The sequence below is a fragment of the Centruroides sculpturatus genome, unplaced genomic scaffold (assembly GCF_000671375.1).
Source record: "Centruroides sculpturatus isolate CEXI.00-Female unplaced genomic scaffold, Cexi_2.0 scaffold168, whole genome shotgun sequence".
Lineage (NCBI taxonomy): Eukaryota > Metazoa > Arthropoda > Arachnida > Scorpiones > Buthidae > Centruroides > Centruroides sculpturatus.
The window spans coordinates 553,530-579,968 of NW_019384519.1; the positions used below are offsets into that span (position 1 = coordinate 553,530).

General features: G+C 31.1%; 2 protein-coding genes across 1 annotated transcript in view; one reads left to right on the forward strand and one right to left on the reverse strand.

The window, feature by feature from the left end:
• The window catches only part of LOC111622687, a 200,844-nt gene that overhangs the window by 160,359 nt on the left and 14,046 nt on the right, over positions 1-26,439 (forward strand).
• Positions 15,811-26,439, reverse strand: part of LOC111622703 (protein TsetseEP-like) — a 20,697-nt gene continuing 10,068 nt past the window's right edge. Inside the window, exons 2-7 of the mRNA XM_023365124.1 lie at positions 25,795-26,402; positions 25,663-25,713; positions 21,062-21,077; positions 18,615-19,312; positions 18,483-18,533; positions 15,811-15,849 (exon numbers count right to left, since the gene is read on the reverse strand). Of these exons, the coding sequence (XP_023220892.1) occupies positions 15,811-15,849; positions 18,483-18,533; positions 18,615-19,312; positions 21,062-21,077; positions 25,663-25,713; positions 25,795-26,402 (1,463 nt within the window). The remainder of the gene's footprint in view (positions 15,850-18,482; positions 18,534-18,614; positions 19,313-21,061; positions 21,078-25,662; positions 25,714-25,794; positions 26,403-26,439) is intronic.

Here is a 26,439-nt window from a genome sequence, read left to right on the forward strand (position 1 = left end):
ATAAAAAATATATATATATATATATATATATAGGCCTATATATAACGCCCGAAAAGAGGATTTCTCCTCTAAATGCTCCCTGAGGGTTCCCATTTAATAGTCGCAGCAAACCGTTTAATTAGTTGTTCCTAATCATTTGGATTTCGAGTGACTTTTTGAATAACCCCAACTGACATAGAAGTGTCACCATTTTACTTATCTACTCGGATCTCGGGATTATACGAAATCTCCCGCCATCCCATAAAGGAAAATCGTTGCTCATTAGATCTCGACTTGTGCTGCTTTTGAAATATAATACGACTTCACCTCAAGGACTTATTCGAGAACTTCAAGAATTTAGTAAGGATTTGTCTTTCAGCGAGGGATCACAATATTTAAAATATTGTCTTCACGCGAATTTTGATTTGTAAAGTCTCTCCAACAGTTAGGTAAATAGTTTGTAGTTCAATCTTGATGTCATATGTTTTTAAATGTATATAACAAATAACTTTATATTTATCTTTCGACTGACTCTTAACTATTTTCTCCTCCGCCCTCTTACCCCAGTACCCATACGAGATTGGTCGCATTTCGTATGGGTACTGGGGTAAGAGTAACGTGACCCTCACAATAGGTGTCACAATACTGTATTACCCCGACATCACACTGGTGTCGAATAGGCCCTCCTGGATGTCACTTCGGTCTTAGTTTACAATCGAATGACGTAAAAGATAACCCCTCTTTATTACCTGACACACACACATACCTCCACGAACGAAAATTTTTTAGTAAAATAAATCTCTATGATCAATCTAATCGCAATAATATATTAAAAAAAAAACCATTAAAGTTTTAATACAGGCAGGTTTTACGCTTCTTTTAGCAGGAAATAAAACACAATTACCAAATCACCTTCGATAAAATTGAATGTAGAATTTAAACACGAGCTATTTATTCAGCTGAATCTTAGCTGTATCATTCGAGAAGCAGTATTTCAGAAGTCTTACTTCAGTGAATATGAAGACGTTATTCTGTTTACATATTATCCTTGTATATTTTATGGGTACGTTATTATAATAATTACATTGCTAAATGTATACAATATGACATGTTTTTGAATTTTTTTTTAGATATCGAAGGAAACGAAGATCTCTGTCGTGATATAAGAAATGCAGTAAGTCAATCAAATTTTATATAGTTATTAAATGAGAAAATTTTTAATTATTTATGATTTAATTTATTATTTCAGTTTAAAAGTATATATATGTACCTTTTTCAAACGGATAATGAAAGTGAGGTATAATTTTTCTTTTTTTTTCTTTCGTTAAGATATTTACTGTAAGATCTATTTTTAATTTAACGCAATCTATTATCTGTTAACTTGTTTAAAATTAAAAGTTATATATCTTTTAAATACAAGACTTGCGAATTCTTCAATTAAAATGCAACAATATTTGTATATTTAAATAATAATTTATTTTTTATCACTTTCAAATGTTTATATTTTATAATATTAAAATATATGGTCTATGCTGAAGAACATATTTTATAAGAGTCTTCAGGATACATCAGATTTTGAGAGCTTTCCAAATTTCCATTTATTCTTTCCAGTACAGGTGTAATTTAAATAATTTAAATATACTTTGAATATTTTCTTCAGAAGTCAGTCAGCATTAAAATAGATTATAAGTTGATAAATAATTAAAATACATATTTATAATCACTTTTCCTACAGATAAAACATTAAACGTTTTAATAGGCCCATCAGTGGCCGAGTGGACTCCGTCCCCGCACCTTGCGTAGACACAGAGTCTAAACACTGGGAGTTCGGTCGTGGGTTCGCGCCTCGCTTGGACGGGCTAGTCACGTGGAGTTTTTCGGGTTTTCTCCACGTTTGTAACGCCTAAATATGGGCCAGTTTCCCTTAAAAGACCTCCCGGAAGGCATTATTCCCGCGAGTACTAGCCAATTACAAATAGTATCCACTGTATTTTCATTTTCCACGGGGCGATATAGCCGCTGTAGCTGATGCCCAACTTGAAAAAAAAAACAACGTTTTAATGCCATTTGCTGGAGATGGCGTGCATAACCGGAGATTATAAACAATGTTGCCAGATGTTTCGGTTTTGTGGGATTGTCCCGGATTTTTTCCGACTGTTATCTAGGGACAGGAGAACTTTATTCTAAAAATTGTTCTTACAGTGATATCTTTTAGCATTTACAATATTTCTTAAAACTCGCCCCACTTTCAAAATTAAGATTTTTGCTATTTTATAATAATTAGTAATATTTATTTAGACATATTCGTCCATTACAAGGATGTTTGGATAGTCAGTGGAATTATTCCACTGACTATCCAAACACTTCTAGGCTTACATGAAAGCGGTGTTGAACGTCCAACGTACACGTTTTCGCGTTTAAAACTTCGACCTCTACCTCGCTATTTTTTCTAAATATGAATTTGTCCTGACAATTTATTAATGTAATTAACAGATATTAAATGTTTCCAAGTCTCATTTTGACCTGAAGTACAATAAGGACATCTTGAGATTAAGACATATTTTCTTATTAAACAATACTATAGAATTTTGATAAAATCTTAATATCACTTAATGTACCTGAAGAATGTCCATTAAGCACATCATGTAAACGTTCAAGGTAGGTCAATAAAATCTTCCAGCAATCAATTCCTTGTGAAATTCTGACCCTAAATAATGTGTCACATGACCCCCTTCCCATTTACGGTTTGGGAGCTGCATTCATATATATCAGTCTGTTTCCCCCTTGGTCTAAGTGTTCTTAACATGAGCGAATTAACTTTGGGTACATTTATATTTGGCAGCAGGGGTGTTAAGTGACTTTCTTTCCCACCCTGTACATTTGACAAAATAATTACTATTTGAATTTTGATACCATTCCGTATAAAAGTGAGTTTTAAGAGAAAAATATAATTTACAATGAACATTCCGTTCTGTATCAAACCAATCCCTCTGCTCACAATAAGATTTTATAATTATCAGCAAGTACCTTTTTATCACAGTCGGTTCCTGTAACGTCCAGAGACACTTCGGTCTTAGTTTACAATCGAATGACGTAAAAGATAACCCCTCTTTATTACCTGACACACACATACCTCCACGAACGAAAATTTAGTTAAGTAAATCTCTATGATCAATCTAATCGCAATAATATATTAAAAAAAAAACCATTAAAGTTTTAATACAGGCAGGTTTTACGCTTCTTTTAGCAGGAAATAAAACACAATTACCAAATCACCTTCGATAAAATTGAATGTAGAATTTAAACACGAGCTATTTATTCAGCTGAATCTTAGCTGTATCATTCGAGAAGCAGTATTTCAGAAGTCTTACTTCAGTGAATATGAAGACGTTATTCTGTTTACATATTATCCTTGTATATTTTATGGGTACGTTATTATAATAATTACATTGCTAAATGTATACAATATGACATGTTTTTGAATTTTTTTTTAGATATCGAAGGAAACGAAGATCTCTGTCGTGATATAAGAAATGCAGTAAGTCAATCAAATTTTATATAGTTATTAAATGAGAAAATTTTTAATTATTTATGATTTAATTTATTATTTCAGTTTAAAAGTATATATATGTACCTTTTTCAAACGGATAATGAAAGTGAGGTATAATTTTTCTTTTTTTTTCTTTCGTTAAGATATTTACTGTAAGATNAAATAAGAATAATTAATACGTTTTCGTGTATAAAATTATGTTTTCAAATTTGATTAATTATTCGGTTCTTGAAATAAAATAAAAAGTTCTTTTAAAGGCAATGTATTTTTTTTTCTTTTATAATATAATATAATATAATAAGCATACTTTGACTTTACTGATATGATTAATTGAATAACTCATTGATATTTATTAGTTAAATATATTATCATCGTTATTATTTAATTCTAGTCAACAAAGATAGGTAATAGAGAGCGTTAAGGATAGAGGTATTTAAAACAGATGTAAGAGGCAAAAAGAGAATAGAAAGGGGAGGTGGGAATAGGAAGAAACATATAACGGAAATAAAGTTGGTAAGGAATTTTAATAATTTGTATAAAATTGAGGTTTTTTTTTAAATGGCTTTATTGTTTTATGTAGAAAAATGACACGTAAATTAGAAAACGCCATGATAATTATGATTGGTTTTGTCCTTTGGATACTTTATGTCGGATTATCATTATATTAATATCGTACAGTAGAAATAAAGTGAGTGTTGTTTAAATATTATCGGGTAAAATAATATAATTTTTAAAAAAACTGTTTACAATATTTTATAAACAAATTATATAAAATTTGCTGAGAAGGACTTACATGTCCGAAACACACAAAAAGAGTGTACTGTACAGGTGAAAATAGAGATTATTTTGTCCTAGTGAAAAATAAGTTTTTCTTCCTTTTTGCTAATTCGAAACTACACCAGTATAATAAGTGCTATTTATAAACAAGGTCTGTGGATAATATATAAAGAAAATGTACATTTATTCACTATAAATATGATATTTATTTTTTAATTAAATTAGACATAGAACAGAAATTACTTCTTGTAATTATTTGTACACATTCTTTTATATAATAAATTATATATTAATAAGGTACAGTACATATATACAATATAAGAAATTGGCGAAACATGAAAAGCTAGCAAGAATTATGGCTAATTTAGTATTATTATAGGCAGTCATTGACTTTGGTGACGACTTGTTCTTCCATACAAGATACTCTCATACTCCTAAATCTCTTTCCGTACACAAAATATTTACAGCTGTAAGTTTTCATTTCATTAACATCAAAATCATTTGTGGAAATTAAGTTAGAAAATTTTAATAACGCATAATAAATTATTATTTTCTATTTAATCTATGATTTTAACGTTTTAAATAATGTTTTGTACATCATAACGTATTCACTATAAACGAGCAAGACTTTCTATCTTTTAATATATTCAGAATTATGAATTAATATTTAATTGTTATTGACACAAATAAAAGTACTTCTAAACAGGGGGGATAAAACAAAATTAATAAATAAGCAGCCACATGATGGTCTCTTAATTGTACTTAATACGGTTAATAAGGATTTAACGAAAAAGTTATACAATTTATATAACATTATTTTCGACATATTTTTATCATATAAATATTCTTTAAAAAATCGTCAGTGAGAATTTCTCTCTTTAACAAATATAAAACTGGACATCACACGAAAATATGCGTTAATATACAGTCGTAATCGATAATACAATATGGGAAAGAATGCCCCTTAGAAATATCTATGTACTAACTACTCAATATAATCCGGTATTTATTAAGACGTTAACAAACTTTTCATAGGAAATACAATGCTATAATTTAAGTAATTGGCGGTCTGTCAGCCTGTACTTCTTTCATAAATAATGAATGTATCGCTGAAGTGAAGCATAAATTATATCTAGATTCCATAATTGATCACATCTAGTTTGTATTATATCCCATAAATAAGTTAACTGTAGTCGTGAATGATTCGAAAATACAAAAGAATAGCGTAAATTATCAAAAATGTTTTTAATTGATAACACCCAATTTCTCTTACTTGAATTTCCTTTCTTTAATAAAGAATCATAAACACAATAACAAAGACCGTGATGTGGAAGATCAAAAATCTTAGACCAAAAACAAAATATTTTTTAAAATATTCATTTCAGGCGGAGGTCTCCCTAATTCCAATCTTACAACAGAACCAAGCACTGAACGTTCGAGCTTAAATAATCTTTTGAAATATCTCAATTGAATCTTCTCAGTTTTCTCATTAAGATCCAAACCCCAAACTGGAATCAAGTATGTCAATTTAAACTTTAACATAGCGTCGAAAAGTTTGAACATCGCTTTGATAGAGTTCATCCTCATTTTTGTCTGTAGTGCCCCTGTCTTCTGTGATTTATTTTTCTCTATTTTATTCAAATGACAATTAAAAACTCCAGAGAAGGAAAAATCAAACCTAAATATTTAAAATGAGGAACAAAATTAATTTTTACTTTGTTAATAAAAATTTTATCAGTTTTATGAAATCTTCCCCATTACGAAACATCAATCCCTATATTTTCTGAAAATTAATGTAAAAATCTTTTCTCAACATATAATCAGATAATAAAATCTGTTTATTTTGTAAAGTTGACTTCGAATCTGCTAGTAATAATACATCATCTGCATATAGAAGACAGTGTAGTTCATCTGTGACATTTAGGTAAAAACCCGAAAGTTCAGAACGATGAAATATCTCTGGAAGATCATTTATAAACAAATTAAACAACAAAGGGTTTAGTGATTCTCCCTGGGTAAACTGTAGAAGATATTATGAAAGTAGAATTAATAGTGTCTCCTTTTATTTGATAAGTAAACAGTTTTCTAAACGTGTTCAATAATGCTATTGGACGATAATTACATGGATTAGATCTTTCATCTTTCTTGTAAATAATTTTTAATATAACTTTCTTTCATATCTCTGGAAAAGTCGCCGCCTCATTAATTTTATTAAACAAACTAAGAATTTCTAAACAGACCATTTTCGGCAATGATTGAATAAATTCGTTTTTCACTCCGTCCGTACTCTTTTTCAATCTTTGAATTGCCGTTTTTAGTTCGTCAAATGCGTAAAGATCATCCAAAAGAGGAGAAGAATTATCATAATTCATAGTGGGCAAGACACCGAGACCGCTGGTATTAAAAATTAATTTCAAAAATCTTATTCATTCATCAGTAGAAATCCGACTCTCTGCAGTCCGTTTAACATAACACTTTATAGTTATCCGAAAGTTATTAATAGGCTTTATAGTTGTATACAAGAACACCTGATGACCTTCCTCGACCTCAAGCCTTACTGGCCAACTTTCCAAAAACCCTCATTGTTGGGTAAATCTTATTTATTCTCGATTTAGCTGGAAAAGTAAGTCATGTCTCGTCTGACCCAAAACTGCAGAAGATAATCAACAAATTCTCTGTCATTTAAATTAAACAAAAAACTTCCTTGGCAATTCTATGCCACAATTTTAACTTTCGGCTTGTGAAAGTTTCGATTAAATTCTAAGTGAGACTTTGAGAGCCCATGTTCAAAGATGGTAACAAAAAATTAACATTCACAAGCTCTCCCCTGTCTAAATCTATAGTCAACTTTTCAGAATCAACTGTCAAAACCTCTGCTATTAATCAAACCTTCTTTTCATATTTATATTGATGATAGAAAGGTAATAGTTTTTTGCGCCTTAGTCTAGATTTCCAACACAAATCGTCGAAGATCTCAATGCTTGTAAATTTTGCATGCTTTTTAAGATGATTTATTCTTTTAAAAAGTAACTTTTTATCCGATAACAACTCAATCAAAACATTATTTGATTTATAAGGCGTTGTTATCCTTGCCGCTGGAATAGTCCTCGGTTCTTCTACTATTACCGTAAACAGTTCCTATATCTTAATACTCAGATCATCATCAGTTTCCATCAGACCCTGAATTACTATATTCTTCTTCCGCGTCTTATTCGCCAGTGAATCGACACTATGCAAAAGCAAGCTATCTTTTCTTTCAGATTTCTGCTTAAACTTAAAAAGTTCCTCTAGTTTAGTTTCAATCTTAGTCAACCTTTCATCGCTTTCGTTATGTAAATTAACAAACCAATCGATTCTAGCAGGCATCTCACTTCAATCATTAAGGACTGCATCAAACCTTTCATCTAAATATGATAGTATTTCGTTAGAAATCGACTTACTTGGTTCAGATTTAACAGGAAAAATCATCCATTTTCGCAATTTTCAACATAGGTTCGCTAGGAGAACGATGTCGCTTGCTCTTAACATTAGTAAACTGAAATGGCGAATCAAAAGGAGTAAGGGATAAAAGACCGGGATGTTTCTCCATTCCGCTGAGAATCAACAGAAATAACGATACAACTACAAAAAAGCAATATTTTCCATAATTTTTAACTTTTCAAAAAGTCACTAACAAACTGCACCAACACGCTCGGCTGACTACAGCGTTTCTCATTATGAATTAATATATTCCAGGGTTAAAATCATCAACTGTTTTTGGTAATAAATGCTGATAATAATAATAATTTACGTCTTCTTCATCAATTGCTTTTGACTTAATGAAATATTTAAGTATTATTGAATAATCCACGAGAAACCAAGTCCTAAAATCGGCGATCCAAGAAAATATTTCGTCAGGATGCTTATACGTAGATAATAATAGCTACAAAAAACATATGTAATAGTAAAATGCAGTAAAGAATAATTAATTATAAATAGTTTATTATAAATTACTAATAAATAGTTTATAATAAATCCACTTGCCAATGAACAGCTTCTTTAATGGAGTCTCTCTTTTATTTACGTAATCTATAAACATCACAATATAAGGTAATCACGTGGACTTTGGCTACGTGTTTCTTTTGTACTATATCTTGCCTCGTCCCTACTCAAACTAAGTTTTGTGACGAACATTCAAACTAAATGTGACCAGTAAAACAAAGATAATAACTATGAACTATGTATACATATCGTTAGCCTATATTATTTGAGTACCTTTTGTACTGGAGGTTATTTACTATGTTGGTAATCAGCAAAATGAAAGCCTGAGAAAAATGCATCCAAGCTGCCGAAAGCCCGCAGCCAGAAAAGGTTATTCTCAATTGTATAAAACCACAACACTGCCCAACGTAGGTTGGGCAGTGTTGTCTTATACAGGACTTTAAGTACACCCATAAGACTGTCAACAGCATTAACCACCTAGCGTTCGGTAGTACCAACAGGTACCCCCTCTCCTGGATTAGGGGTCACCAGGGTCTGCTTGGCAATGAGAAATCGGATGGTTTGGCCAGGCAGGCTGCTATGGATTGTAAAGGTGATTATATCTATAATGCCATTACAAAGAATAGTGTAAAAACTATCTTCAAGAATGAGAAAACAACATCTAGGAAAGCGACTGGAGAAGTGAGCGAACTGGCACGATTATTTTTCCTAAGTATTCAAATCAATCTAAAACAGAAAAGACGCTTCTACACCCACGAAGAAGTCCAGTTCCTAACTAGACATGGGTGTTTCGCCAGCTACCTTAAAATGTTCAAAATCTAGTATGACGACAAGTGCACAATCTACAATAAGGGCAGCTTCAATACATCTATCAGTGCCCAGCGATGGAGAGCAACAAACTCAAGAATCCAACTTCTTGCTGACCGCTGCTGACATTCCATGACCGTACTCCCCAAATAAACTGTTGAGCAACCATACACTACTAGAGGAGTTTCAGTGCCTCATCAAGAGTTACTTTAAATGCATCGGTAATAATAGATTTCCCTACGCGCGGAATGAATCCTAACTGCTATAATTGTATTTATATGTATATGTAACCGGTATTTTATGTCCATCATCGCTTTGTTCTATTTCCCATTTGTTAGTCACTATTACACCACGCTATTCAATACCCACTAGGGTTAATTATATTCTCTGTATTTTAATCTGTGTAATACTTTTGCATTACTTCTTAATTTGAATGTTATTTGTTGCGCTGTAATTTATTACTCATTGTATCCATTATATGCAAAATACTCTGTTTTCTACATATCTTTTATATAACTGTGTGTATATTCTGTAATCCTATGTATCCTCACTGTTTTGATACTCCATGTCTATATATATATCAATCTCTGCGGTGATCTGCGGAGCAGAGGTCCTTGTAAATAAAGTATTATTATGAATGAATGAGTGTTGTAGTCCTATGATGGCTAATATACAGTTAAAGACAAATCCACAGAACAGTTTCTTGTAAGTCTAATATAATTATAACGATTTTTAGCATAATAAAAGTATAGATGAGGAATGAAATTTATAAAAGTTGATAACTAAAATTTACTCGAAAATTGAAATGTTACACTGAATTAATGGAAAATATTTTATATCTGATGGAGGCTCCTGCAAAGTGATAATGGACGAGATATGACCCATTCGTAATTTCTTTAGTGACTGGTAAACGATTAATTAACGAAAACCAACTAAAAACTAAAATAATATTTTAAAACAATGTTTGAAAGTTAGTTTTTCTCTTAATAAGAGGGAACTAAAAATGCTCACGTGATACAAGATGTCTATCGTGTATCATGTGAGTATTTTATAAAGTTGAAAGACATCGATACGAAGTCATTCAACTTTGGTTTCAACGAGGCATTCGTTTTAGTCGACTGCGCTTTACAAAAACTAAATTATTTAATAAATATAGTAAAACCTTTTCAAAACAATGCCATGCAAAATTTTCTGTTTTAGTAGGTTTTGATTTTAGCGGAATGTTTTTACCACTGAATTCTTTTAGAAAATTGGGGAGAAACAAAGGTGTTTTGTTGTCGTATCTACTATTAGATAACGAAAGTACCGTCTTAACAAAAGGAAAAAAAAATGCTAGGTGGTTACTTTCGTCATTGACAGATTGACCATTATCCGAGTCAGGGATTCGCAACATTAATTATTATTTAAAATTTCGCTGTTGTTAGGCGAAAACTGCGCTTTCATAGTGTTATATTACTTAATTAGTTCCGTTTCCACGTTAGAGAGGTTTCCGGCTGATAATATTTCACATAGTAAATCGTTTTGTTTCAAAATTTGTTTCCCTTTCATACAGATTTTCGCATTGTACTCGTAGAAGGTTCCTTTTAAGCAAGTTTTACTAAATAGATATATAATGTCGTCACTTTTTCTCAGATGTTGTCACCCTAGTCACAAAGAACTTAATGAGCCCTTGAAAGAAACGAAAAAGTCACTGGTGTAAGAATATTCTATAAAAGATGCAGGAAAATTCAGTCTCCCTGTATCTTCCCATCACTGACTTTGAACCATCAAAATTTAACAACATCAATCTTCCTAATACACAAATCTCCCTGAAAAGTGTCAGAAATTTTCGACAAAAGGCACAGGAATTATTAACCTTTAAAATGTGTAAATAAAATAGTTCTTTCCACTCACATTAACATCCATATATTCAGAAACCCCCCAAATTATTATACATTTGTTAAAGTCTCAAGGTCCGAATCCAAAAATATAAAAATCTTGATGGGGTCACTTTTGACCGAGCGCTCTACCTTTCCTCTGTTATATTTAACAGACAGAAAATAGACAGCTGTTTTTACAAACTTGATTGATTGTATTTACATTTTAGTTTAATACATTGACAGATCATAAAACCTATTCTTTGTTTTATTATATGATAATTTATAGCATTAATATACATTAAACATTAAATCATTTATTAATATATTATACAGTACAATAGGTTTTAACAAATAAAATATCATTAATTAAAAATTTATACTCAGATTAAATGAAGTCTGTTTCGACTGTCACATTTAATTTCAAATATTTTTCCAAGTTAAATGCATCTTATCGGCTAACTTTGTACACAGTCACAAAATTTATTAAAGTATCCACAGATAAACTGAAATAAAAATGTAAATATTAGACTTAATAATTATTTTTATAGTTAGTAAGTTATCATCTGTAATAAAACAGTTAAAATAATAAGAGCGCCCACACAACTGGAGCAAAACATATAGAATTTAATTTACTTGAAGCTTCCTCACCTTTAAACATTGTGTTTCTAAATCATATAGTACATTGATAATTCAAAGACTTATACAAATACCCACTTCATTTAGATGGACAAATCAAATCTTTGTGATAATCATTTTTGGATAATTATTTGTGATAGCCATCTTTGTGATCTTTCTCATTATTTTAAATATTTTTAAAACATTTTCTTTTTGGTTTTACTCAGAGTCAGAGTCCTGTTTTTGTGTAGTCTGCAACTGAAGAGGGCATATTGCAAGATGCCTTCTTCAGTTGCAATGCATCTTGCAGAATGACTATCACAAAGATTTGATTTGCCCATTTAAATGAAGCGAGTTCCTCTACGATAAGTCCTTGCATTATCAATGTACAGTACTATATGATTTAAAAACACATGAAATTTAGATAAACTAATCAACCAATTGTTTTGCTAAAATACAGTAATATCCTTAAATAAGTTGAATTAATTTGAAATTAGAGTCCCAAATCTTGAATAATCTATTGATTTTTACTATTTAGTTTAATACCATTTTAACTGGATATTCTCGTTGTTTTGTTTAAAAAACGGCATTTCTTTGCATTTATTATAAAGTATTGTTTATAAACCATTAGCAAGTTTGGGCAAGGGTTATTTTTTGTCATGCTTACAAGTCTATAATAAAGATGTACGATAGTTCAAAATTTGCTATCAATAGTGATATCGATAGCAAATTTGCTCAAGACTATCGACAGTTCCATTAATATCGTTTAGTAAACATCAAAATGATTTTGTATTTGATTCGATTTCAACTTGCAACTTACTACTTGAAGGCTCGTATTGCAAAATTTGTCTTTCAACTCTCTTTCAGTCCAACCGACTCCTTTTTTTTAGTAATAGAATTACTCGTCTTAGATAAGAAAGACACCGAACAAACAATTCGTCCCACCACACAATACTTCATTGCCAATTGGGCATCATCTTCGGGTTGACAAACCTGCTAATCATTCAATTCCTCAGCGGATTTCTTCCTTCTCCACATTTGGCAATTGCAGTTACTGAAAACCACAAGATGTTTCTGTGGAATATTGGTTAAACCCTGCTGAAGTATACAAATTCTTATGGTAAGAGTATATATCAAACTTTCTAAGTTCCTCCGAAGGTTCACTGTTTGGATTTATAGTGCTGGAAATGGTCGTGTTTTCTGTCTTGCTTTCATCCCTGATGCGCTTGAAAGCGGTACCCACAAGATTTCTATCTGTATTATTGTTTTCTACATTTCGCCTCCAAGCGCCAAGCTTATCTTTACCAAAGAAAAACTCATAAGAAAAATTTTGACTGTCATGTAAATTGTCATAAATTCTCACTTGGCGTAATTTTTTTTACATCTCGGATGTTTTTGTTTGGATAAGTTTGCTACAAAGTTTATCATAATGCATACATGATTTAAAAGGTGAATACAATAAAACTGAAAATGAGGCATTAGGAATATGGGGCTGTGCATAAATGACATCCATACTGGAGGGAGGGAGGGGTTATGACAAGTCGGACAAAGTCGGACAAGGAGGGAAGAAATTGAACCTCAATGAACGTCCGTTTTATTTCATTAAATTTTACACTATTTATACATTTTATTATTCATAATGTGATAAGAATTTTAAGGGGAATTGAGTTTTGTTGGACATCCGAAGTGGGGCGGAGGTAACGGAAACTTGGACAAACTGGGGGAGGGGAACTAAAAATTTCAAGAAAAATGCGGACGTAATTTATGGATAGTGCCTATTCCACATGAAATTGGACGCTAATACTCAAGAAATACCTAGGAAAGGTAAACGAATTTTTGATGAAAACCAAACAGATGAAGATATCAATTTAACTAGTCAAGCAGATTTTAAAATAAAAACATTCTTTGTTATTCGTGACCAAATTTGTAGCCAAATTCATACGAAATACAAAAAATATCGCGAAATCAACAAAACACTTCAAGTATTTTATACAGAATTTGAAGATTTGAAGAATGGATCGGATTATAGAAGTGAAATAAAAATAAATTATAAATTTTCGTCTATAAACAAGCATTCACTATTATCAGGACTTATTATACTGGCTTAACAGACAATACAGAGTTTCACAGAAAAATTGTGCGTCTTGTAATCTAACGTTATTAACTATGCCTTTAAGTAATGCAACAGGGAGATCTTTCTCTGTTTTAAAAATTAAAAATTATTTAAGAAATTCAATAGGACGGGAAAGGCTAAGGTTACTATAGAAAAAGATACTCTCGAATGGCTAGATTGTGTAGATATTGTTGACCAACTTTCTGAAACAAAAATCTGAAAACGAAAAATTTAATTTTTTTAATATTAATAACTATAATAATATCCGTCTTTAAAAAAATCAGGCTTAATCCGGCACTGCTTATATTACCTTTATTTTCACAAGAGTGAAAAATAAGGAAATATGAAAAACAAGCGAAAATTCTAATTACACTACTGTAAAAGACATGAAATCTTCCAATGGCATAGGGATTTAAATTGAGTTAGCTAGACTATCAAGTCGCTCGCGGACTGCATTCCTTTAGTGAAGACTTTATTCTTATAATATACGTTTGTTTATTAAAATGTTTACTTAAAAAATAAAAAATAAAAAGAGATTAAAACAATTTCAGGAGGGCAACTGCCCTTCGTGGCTCCTACCTGGGAGTGCTCTTGGTTAAAACTTACATTGTGTGTCTTGTAATCTAACGTCATTCTTGCCCAGTGTATTTTCGAAGATTCATAGCATATAGCATTACTTATTTTTTCAAACGTTTTTGTTTTATTTTTTTGACGAACTTCATACTTTACCTAAAAGAAAATTCATCTTTTTATTACAATAAAAAAGTAGGCCTATTTATAAGTAGACGTGGTAAAGACAATAATAGCGACTATTAAATCTAGAATATTCATTATAAATGATGAAACTAAAAAGTAAAACCACACTATATAGATTTTCTTTCCTTTGCATTCCACATTCTGTGCCAACAGTGGCAAAGAGGATAAAAGCACCAAACACTGATACATGATTATGAGTTCGAGGTTCACTAATAAACTAAATATACAAACTTCTCCTGGTTTTCGAACTGGCCCTTGCTTACGTGTCTAGCACCTAAATGGGAGTCCTTTCGGGGCGCCCCGTTGATATATCACGTGTTGTATTTCAGTATCCTATCAACCAAATCATTCTTATTTCTAATATTTTAGAAATGTTAAGATTACATTTATTAAAAATGTTATTTTTATCGTTTGGTATTTCCCTTGATATTTTTAAAAATTACTTTATAAATACTGTATGTAAAATAACCGCCGGATGAACGAAGTGGTTAGCCTATCATTTGGCGATTAAGGGATAGCCTACACTCTGGGGGGGGCTCGGAATCGGTCAGGGTGAACTACTACCTAACAATTTTTCATCAAGGATCTGTTTTAGACACTCGGTCCCCATCCCTCATCACTCGGTTCCTACGATCTGAGCCTGGCCGAACTTACGTTGTGTATGATTAAAAACCCTTTCAGAACTCACAGGTTGAAAGAATAACATTAAGAATAAATTTAACTGTCGTTAAAAGAATCAATATAAAATAAATTTCTAATTAAATCACATTTCTATTATTATATTGTAAATTATTATGATTTAGTTTTATGTACTTTTAAAATAATTTTTTTAACTGAATTTTAATGGTTAGAAATATACATTATTTCAAGATCTATATGTAAATTTATATATATTAGTTTTAAGTTTAAAATATGCAGATTATATTCATTTTATAATTCTAAAATTAATTACGAAGAATATTTATAATTTATAATAGAATATTGTAGAAAAAGTTATAGAGAATAAACTCACCCAAACGTCATTATTCAAAAATTGTTTCAACATTTCTAAATATATCACTTTCATCTATTTTATAAAATAATAAATATAAAAATCTTAATAATCCTTCGATAGTTAAAGAAATGAATTATCACAAATTTAATTAAACCTTGCCTTTTACAAATAACTCTTACCGTAATAAATGCATCTATTTGAAATTTATCATTATTTGTCTCGGGTTTTGTTGATTTTGTTTGTAATTGCGTTGAAGCTGTGCTAGTAACAGTTGGATTGTTAGTGGATTCTGTAGCTGTTGATGTCGAATGGCCCTCAACGGTTTCATCGGGCATTGATCCAACCGTGTCTTCAGTAGCAGTTGTAACAGGGGCCTCAGTTATTGGAGTATCTTCAGAATCTCCGAAAACAACTGCGGCTACGAAAATAAATAAATTAGATTTAAAATTGAATTATTTCTAATAAGTAACGTTTAGTATTTATGTTTAAAATATCACTAAAACTTAATTTAATAGTTTAAACTTACAAATGAGAAGTAATAGAAAAATAACGAGAATTTTCATGCTTATTTTAATGTAATAATATTTCATAGTGACTAAGTCTTTCTTCATGTATGAAATTAAAGTAAAAACAAATGAACAAATATACTTTATATTCCTGTTCCTTATTTAACAATCGTCAGGTGTTCTAAAATAATAACGAACGTTTTTACTTTTCCTGCTCTGTTATATATGAAGGAAAGTATGGCAATCGGTGAAAACTTGACCCCCACCCAAAGTTTTTACATTTTACTTTAAGTCGTCGAAAAATGCAAAAAAAAAGAAAAAAAAATCGGGGGTAATTTTTGTATGTATGTATGTATGGATATTTAGTATGTGTGTGGGGGGGATGTCACGATTTTGTTCACCTAGTTGAAGCTTAATAACTCCAGTGCTGTTTTCCGAAAGTTTGTGATATTTTGCAAGGAGTTTTGTTTATTAGACGGGTTGACGATATTAAATTTTGGTGGTTAAAGGTCGAGGAGATGGTGAGATAATGGAGGTCGTGTGTATCTCTTGTAGGATCGGAGTTAATGACGGATTTTACTCGTTATTAGCATTTACAATTTTTTTATAAAACATCCTTTCTCACAAAATTAAGCCTTTTGCCACTTTATAATAGTTAAAAAATATAAAATTTTAAATAATAATAATAATAATATATCCTAAAAGATGGCGCCACACCCGCCGTATTAAATGTTGCTACCGATGGAAAATTTCTACACACGTGAAACAACGTGCTTTTCTATAATTTAACATCTCGACTGATTCTGTGTTTACATGGATATTAGTGTGTTTAGGGCACACCCTGTTTGAAGCTTAATAACTCCTGCGCCTTTTGTCGAAAATTTCTGAACTGTTGCAGGGAGATTTGTGTATTAAGGAGATTGATGCTATTAAATTTTTGTGGTTAAAGGTCAACGGGGTGGGGAGATAGAGAGAGGAAACATGTCCTATTTCGAGGGGGACGGACTTAATGACAATTTTACTTACTAGAATTTATAAGTTTTTATAAAACTTATAAATGCCATACCCTAAAAAATTAAACTTTTTTGCCGTTTTATAATAATTAATAATATAAACATTTTCTAATAAAATATAACAGATGGTGTCAAACAATTTTAAAGTTTGGCTGGGAAATTTATGCAACTAATATAGGCTATATAGACTAATATATAGATTTTTGAAATACAATTTTAATTTGAAAAATATATATATTTTATTAAATTTTTAATAAATCAGAAATTTGAAACAATATAATGTTTATCTTAACAATTAAATTTTATATTTTATATTAAAAACTTTTGTACAGATATTTCTAAGGATAATGACGGAATCGATTAGAAGAGGTTCGTCGTACGCAATCACAAAGTTTCTTAAAATTTCTTTGAAGTGTCTGAAATAAATTAATTAGAATGCATTCAATATCTTCATAAAATGAATAATTTTAAACTAACTGAAAAAAAATAAATTATTGTGAATAAAACTTAATTAAATACGAATAATAAATACATTTCTCATCGCTCGTTTTTGTTCCCACAACTCAGATGAACTGGAGCACATAATATTTGTCATTTTTTCAAATGTTTCAGCTTCACTTCTTGATTTGTTTTTTATTCTGCGAAATTTATATTGTACCTAAAATAAAATTCTTTTCTGCGATTAAAACAGAAATAATTCTTGCAAGTTAAACACAAAAATGCAATAATAATAATATAAGGCCGAAATCAGTAAGGGTGATAAGGTTCCATACTTTGTCAAGTGTATGGTTTGAAACATATCCTCGATAGATTAATCCTATCAAAGGTCAAGAGATCCTTGATAGCATTCACACTCTACAAAATAGGATTCTCTTTCGTTCTACAGAGGGATAACTGGGAGGACTAAGCCCTTCTCACACCCAGAAGGTTTCTTAGTGATTAGAAATAGAGTGTTATTTTATTTATTAAACAATATTTTGAATAAAAATATGAGATGAGAATAAATTTAAAATCGACAGTCATGAGTTTAGTATTTTAAATAATAAAAATATAAATGTTAGTATGTATTTAATATATCATGTAGATAGCTCTGATAAATTACTTACATTATATTAATTAAATTATCAATAACCGTGAGGCAGATAATAGTGAGGGTTTATCAGACCAATGATGGGCACAAACGCTCAGGGATCAACGTTTAATAAACACAAAAATGACTACATAATTATGGAAACAAAAAGCTCAAAATGCATTTCGGACTATTTTCCGAAAGAAAATATTCCCTCATCAGTTGGTATTAACTAAAGGTAATGGTATATTAAAATTATACAAGATAAAGGTAAACTTAAAACTATGCCTAAAGCTATACAATATAAAAATGAAAACACCGCTGTAACTGTATGGGCAGTAAGCATCATTATTGTAGACAGGTGTAATGATTTGTTGTTGTTAAATAATAAATTATTGATAATTTAATTAATATAATTATACCAAGGGCTAGAAGCAACTTTTGTAATAATTTCGTTACTTACGCTAGTTTTATCCATGCGGTTTTTCAATGTATTTATATATAAAACTTTTATCTGTATCGAAAAGTAAAGTTATTATTTTAAATAAATTTATAATATATTTTAAATGAATATCTATAATTATATATTGCTTACCGCCATATCCGCATCTCTCTTCAATTTTTCGTTTGGACTTAGCTCAGGTTCAGGTGAGGGCTCCGGTTCAGCTGATGGCTCGGGCTCAGCTGATGGTTCGGGTTCAGCTGATGGTTCGGGCTCAGCTGATGGCTCGGGCTCAGCTGATGGTTCGGGCTCAGCTGAAGGCTCGGGCTCAGCTGATAGCTCTGGCTCAACAGAGGAATCTGTTTCAGAAGTAGTGCTTGCTTCTGATATATCACTTTGGAATTCATCTTCAGCTACAGTAGCTTCTCCAACATTCTCTTCACTGTAATCAGAATATAATTCTGTTGTTTCTTGTAATTCCGTTGATGCAACGGTTGTGACTGTAGAGTCAGTGGCTTCAGTACCTGTGGATATGGCAGTTGTAACAATAGAATCAGTGGTCTCTGCATTTGCGGATGTTGCAGTTGCAACTGTAGGATCAGAAGTTTCGGTTATTGTAGATGTTGTAGTTGCAGTTTCAACTGTAGGATCAGTAGTTTCGGTTATTGTAGATGTTGTAGTTGCAGTTGCAACTGTAGGATCAGTAGTTTCGGTTATTGTAGATGTTGTAGTTGCAGTTGCAACTGTAGGATCAGTAGTTTCAGAAGTTGGAGTAACATAATCGTCATTCATGTCCACATTCGTCTCGTTGTTTTGCCAACCATCTTCACTTTCTCCTGCAATAATACTAACTATAAAGGTAACGAATAGATATAACATCAGACTCATTTATAATAAATAATTAATAGACTATATGAATGATTATGGTTTCACAAGCTCCCGATTCTAAATGGTAAAATTTGTTGCGTCTAGTTCTGCTGTTGCTTTTTACTTCAATGTTACATTTATTAAAGAGAACACGTAGTTTACAACAGGTGAACAAATTTATATCCGTTTTCCTTGTCTCAGACCATCAGTTGCATTTTAATGATCCAATACAGTAATGGAGCATTATTTAAATTTCAAATATTTTTTTCATAAAATCAGTCATCCTATGTTAAAATTATGCTGACTTGCTAGTGTTCTTACATAAAAATAGTAGGCTTATGTAGGCACGTTGGGTGTTAAGAATATTCACGACATACCTCAATGAGATATTTTTAAAGCTGATTGTAACCATTTTGGTTATGCACGCGATCTCCAGTAAACGGCGTTAAAAACGNCATTTGGCAATTGCAGTTACTGAAAACCACAAGATGTTTCTGTGGAATATTGGTTAAACCCTGCTGAAGTATACAAATTCTTATGGTAAGAGTATATATCAAACTTTCTAAGTTCCTCCGAAGGTTCACTGTTTGGATTTATAGTGCTGGAAATGGTCGTGTTTTCTGTCTTGCTTTCATCCCTGATGCGCTTGAAAGCGGTACCCACAAGATTTCTATCTGTATTATTGTTTTCTACATTTCGCCTCCAAGCGCCAAGCTTATCTTTACCAAAGAAAAACTCATAAGAAAAATTTTGACTGTCATGTAAATTGTCATAAATTCTCACTTGGCGTAATTTTTTTTACATCTCGGATGTTTTTGTTTGGATAAGTTTGCTACAAAGTTTATCATAATGCATACATGATTTAAAAGGTGAATACAATAAAACTGAAAATGAGGCATTAGGAATATGGGGCTGTGCATAAATGACATCCATACTGGAGGGAGGGAGGGGTTATGACAAGTCGGACAAAGTCGGACAAGGAGGGAAGAAATTGAACCTCAATGAACGTCCGTTTTATTTCATTAAATTTTACACTATTTATACATTTTATTATTCATAATGTGATAAGAATTTTAAGGGGAATTGAGTTTTGTTGGACATCCGAAGTGGGGCGGAGGTAACGGAAACTTGGACAAACTGGGGGAGGGGAACTAAAAATTTCAAGAAAAATGCGGACGTAATTTATGGATAGTGCCTATTCCACATGAAATTGGACGCTAATACTCAAGAAATACCTAGGAAAGGTAAACGAATTTTTGATGAAAACCAAACAGATGAAGATATCAATTTAACTAGTCAAGCAGATTTTAAAATAAAAACATTCTTTGTTATTCGTGACCAAATTTGTAGCCAAATTCATACGAAATACAAAAAATATCGCGAAATCAACAAAACACTTCAAGTATTTTATACAGAATTTGAAGATTTGAAGAATGGATCGGATTATAGAAGTGAAATAAAAATAAATTATAAATTTTCGTCTATAAACAAGCATTCACTATTATCAGGACTTATTATACTGGCTTAACAGACAATACAGAGTTTCACAGAAAAATTGTGCGTCTTGTAATCTAACGTTATTAACTATGCCTTTAAGTAATGCAACAGGGAGATCTTTCTCTGTTTTAAAAATTAAAAATTATTTAAGAAATTCAATAGGACGGGAAAGGCTAAGGTTACTATAGAAAAAGATACTCTCGAATGGCTAGATTGTGTAGATATTGTTGACCAACTTTCTGAAACAAAAATCTGAAAACGAAAAATTTAATTTTTTTAATATTAATAACTATAATAATATCCGTCTTTAAAAAAATCAGGCTTAATCCGGCACTGCTTATATTACCTTTATTTTCACAAGAGTGAAAAATAAGGAAATATGAAAAACAAGCGAAAATTCTAATTACACTACTGTAAAAGACATGAAATCTTCCAATGGCATAGGGATTTAAATTGAGTTAGCTAGACTATCAAGTCGCTCGCGGACTGCATTCCTTTAGTGAAGACTTTATTCTTATAATATACGTTTGTTTATTAAAATGTTTACTTAAAAAATAAAAAATAAAAAGAGATTAAAACAATTTCAGGAGGGCAACTGCCCTTCGTGGCTCCTACCTGGGAGTGCTCTTGGTTAAAACTTACATTGTGTGTCTTGTAATCTAACGTCATTCTTGCCCAGTGTATTTTCGAAGATTCATAGCATATAGCATTACTTATTTTTTCAAACGTTTTTGTTTTATTTTTTTGACGAACTTCATACTTTACCTAAAAGAAAATTCATCTTTTTATTACAATAAAAAAGTAGGCCTATTTATAAGTAGACGTGGTAAAGACAATAATAGCGACTATTAAATCTAGAATATTCATTATAAATGATGAAACTAAAAAGTAAAACCACACTATATAGATTTTCTTTCCTTTGCATTCCACATTCTGTGCCAACAGTGGCAAAGAGGATAAAAGCACCAAACACTGATACATGATTATGAGTTCGAGGTTCACTAATAAACTAAATATACAAACTTCTCCTGGTTTTCGAACTGGCCCTTGCTTACGTGTCTAGCACCTAAATGGGAGTCCTTTCGGGGCGCCCCGTTGATATATCACGTGTTGTATTTCAGTATCCTATCAACCAAATCATTCTTATTTCTAATATTTTAGAAATGTTAAGATTACATTTATTAAAAATGTTATTTTTATCGTTTGGTATTTCCCTTGATATTTTTAAAAATTACTTTATAAATACTGTATGTAAAATAACCGCCGGATGAACGAAGTGGTTAGCCTATCATTTGGCGATTAAGGGATAGCCTACACTCTGGGGGGGGCTCGGAATCGGTCAGGGTGAACTACTACCTAACAATTTTTCATCAAGGATCTGTTTTAGACACTCGGTCCCCATCCCTCATCACTCGGTTCCTACGATCTGAGCCTGGCCGAACTTACGTTGTGTATGATTAAAAACCCTTTCAGAACTCACAGGTTGAAAGAATAACATTAAGAATAAATTTAACTGTCGTTAAAAGAATCAATATAAAATAAATTTCTAATTAAATCACATTTCTATTATTATATTGTAAATTATTATGATTTAGTTTTATGTACTTTTAAAATAATTTTTTTAACTGAATTTTAATGGTTAGAAATATACATTATTTCAAGATCTATATGTAAATTTATATATATTAGTTTTAAGTTTAAAATATGCAGATTATATTCATTTTATAATTCTAAAATTAATTACGAAGAATATTTATAATTTATAATAGAATATTGTAGAAAAAGTTATAGAGAATAAACTCACCCAAACGTCATTATTCAAAAATTGTTTCAACATTTCTAAATATATCACTTTCATCTATTTTATAAAATAATAAATATAAAAATCTTAATAATCCTTCGATAGTTAAAGAAATGAATTATCACAAATTTAATTAAACCTTGCCTTTTACAAATAACTCTTACCGTAATAAATGCATCTATTTGAAATTTATCATTATTTGTCTCGGGTTTTGTTGATTTTGTTTGTAATTGCGTTGAAGCTGTGCTAGTAACAGTTGGATTGTTAGTGGATTCTGTAGCTGTTGATGTCGAATGGCCCTCAACGGTTTCATCGGGCATTGATCCAACCGTGTCTTCAGTAGCAGTTGTAACAGGGGCCTCAGTTATTGGAGTATCTTCAGAATCTCCGAAAACAACTGCGGCTACGAAAATAAATAAATTAGATTTAAAATTGAATTATTTCTAATAAGTAACGTTTAGTATTTATGTTTAAAATATCACTAAAACTTAATTTAATAGTTTAAACTTACAAATGAGAAGTAATAGAAAAATAACGAGAATTTTCATGCTTATTTTAATGTAATAATATTTCATAGTGACTAAGTCTTTCTTCATGTATGAAATTAAAGTAAAAACAAATGAACAAATATACTTTATATTCCTGTTCCTTATTTAACAATCGTCAGGTGTTCTAAAATAATAACGAACGTTTTTACTTTTCCTGCTCTGTTATATATGAAGGAAAGTATGGCAATCGGTGAAAACTTGACCCCCACCCAAAGTTTTTACATTTTACTTTAAGTCGTCGAAAAATGCAAAAAAAAAGAAAAAAAAATCGGGGGTAATTTTTGTATGTATGTATGTATGGATATTTAGTATGTGTGTGGGGGGGATGTCACGATTTTGTTCACCTAGTTGAAGCTTAATAACTCCAGTGCTGTTTTCCGAAAGTTTGTGATATTTTGCAAGGAGTTTTGTTTATTAGACGGGTTGACGATATTAAATTTTGGTGGTTAAAGGTCGAGGAGATGGTGAGATAATGGAGGTCGTGTGTATCTCTTGTAGGATCGGAGTTAATGACGGATTTTACTCGTTATTAGCATTTACAATTTTTTTATAAAACATCCTTTCTCACAAAATTAAGCCTTTTGCCACTTTATAATAGTTAAAAAATATAAAATTTTAAATAATAATAATAATAATATATCCTAAAAGATGGCGCCACACCCGCCGTATTAAATGTTGCTACCGATGGAAAATTTCTACACACGTGAAACAACGTGCTTTTCTATAATTTAACATCTCGACTGATTCTGTGTTTACATGGATATTAGTGTGTTTAGGGCACACCCTGTTTGAAGCTTAATAACTCCTGCGCCTTTTGTCGAAAATTTCTGAACTGTTGCAGGGAGATTTGTGTATTAAGGAGATTGATGCTATTAAATTTTTGTGGTTAAAGGTCAACGGGGTGGGGAGATAGAGAGAGGAAACATGTCCTATTTCGAGGGGGACGGACTTAATGACAATTTTACTTACTAGAATTTATAAGTTTTTATAAAACTTATAAATGCCATACCCTAAAAAATTAAACTTTTTTGCCGTTTTATAATAATTAATAATATAAACATTTTCTAATAAAATATAACAGATGGTGTCAAACAATTTTAAAGTTTGGCTGGGAAATTTATGCAACTAATATAGGCTATATAGACTAATATATAGATTTTTGAAATACAATTTTAATTTGAAAAATATATATATTTTATTAAATTTTTAATAAATCAGAAATTTGAAACAATATAATGTTTATCTTAACAATTAAATTTTATATTTTATATTAAAAACTTTTGTACAGATATTTCTAAGGATAATGACGGAATCGATTAGAAGAGGTTCGTCGTACGCAATCACAAAGTTTCTTAAAATTTCTTTGAAGTGTCTGAAATAAATTAATTAGAATGCATTCAATATCTTCATAAAATGAATAATTTTAAACTAACTGAAAAAAAATAAATTATTGTGAATAAAACTTAATTAAATACGAATAATAAATACATTTCTCATCGCTCGTTTTTGTTCCCACAACTCAGATGAACTGGAGCACATAATATTTGTCATTTTTTCAAATGTTTCAGCTTCACTTCTTGATTTGTTTTTTATTCTGCGAAATTTATATTGTACCTAAAATAAAATTCTTTTCTGCGATTAAAACAGAAATAATTCTTGCAAGTTAAACACAAAAATGCAATAATAATAATATAAGGCCGAAATCAGTAAGGGTGATAAGGTTCCATACTTTGTCAAGTGTATGGTTTGAAACATATCCTCGATAGATTAATCCTATCAAAGGTCAAGAGATCCTTGATAGCATTCACACTCTACAAAATAGGATTCTCTTTCGTTCTACAGAGGGATAACTGGGAGGACTAAGCCCTTCTCACACCCAGAAGGTTTCTTAGTGATTAGAAATAGAGTGTTATTTTATTTATTAAACAATATTTTGAATAAAAATATGAGATGAGAATAAATTTAAAATCGACAGTCATGAGTTTAGTATTTTAAATAATAAAAATATAAATGTTAGTATGTATTTAATATATCATGTAGATAGCTCTGATAAATTACTTACATTATATTAATTAAATTATCAATAACCGTGAGGCAGATAATAGTGAGGGTTTATCAGACCAATGATGGGCACAAACGCTCAGGGATCAACGTTTAATAAACACAAAAATGACTACATAATTATGGAAACAAAAAGCTCAAAATGCATTTCGGACTATTTTCCGAAAGAAAATATTCCCTCATCAGTTGGTATTAACTAAAGGTAATGGTATATTAAAATTATACAAGATAAAGGTAAACTTAAAACTATGCCTAAAGCTATACAATATAAAAATGAAAACACCGCTGTAACTGTATGGGCAGTAAGCATCATTATTGTAGACAGGTGTAATGATTTGTTGTTGTTAAATAATAAATTATTGATAATTTAATTAATATAATTATACCAAGGGCTAGAAGCAACTTTTGTAATAATTTCGTTACTTACGCTAGTTTTATCCATGCGGTTTTTCAATGTATTTATATATAAAACTTTTATCTGTATCGAAAAGTAAAGTTATTATTTTAAATAAATTTATAATATATTTTAAATGAATATCTATAATTATATATTGCTTACCGCCATATCCGCATCTCTCTTCAATTTTTCGTTTGGACTTAGCTCAGGTTCAGGTGAGGGCTCCGGTTCAGCTGATGGCTCGGGCTCAGCTGATGGTTCGGGTTCAGCTGATGGTTCGGGCTCAGCTGATGGCTCGGGCTCAGCTGATGGTTCGGGCTCAGCTGAAGGCTCGGGCTCAGCTGAAGGCTCGGGCTCAGCTGATAGCTCTGGCTCAACAGAGGAATCTGTTTCAGAAGTAGTGCTTGCTTCTGATATATCACTTTGGAATTCATCTTCAGCTACAGTAGCTTCTCCAACATTCTCTTCACTGTAATCAGAATATAATTCTGTTGTTTCTTGTAATTCCGTTGATGCAACGGTTGTGACTGTAGAGTCAGTGGCTTCAGTACCTGTGGATATGGCAGTTGTAACAATAGAATCAGTGGTCTCTGCATTTGCGGATGTTGCAGTTGCAACTGTAGGATCAGAAGTTTCGGTTATTGTAGATGTTGTAGTTGCAGTTTCAACTGTAGGATCAGTAGTTTCGGTTATTGTAGATGTTGTAGTTGCAGTTGCAACTGTAGGATCAGTAGTTTCGGTTATTGTAGATGTTGTAGTTGCAGTTTCAACTGTAGGATCAGTAGTTTCGGTTATTGTAGATGTTGT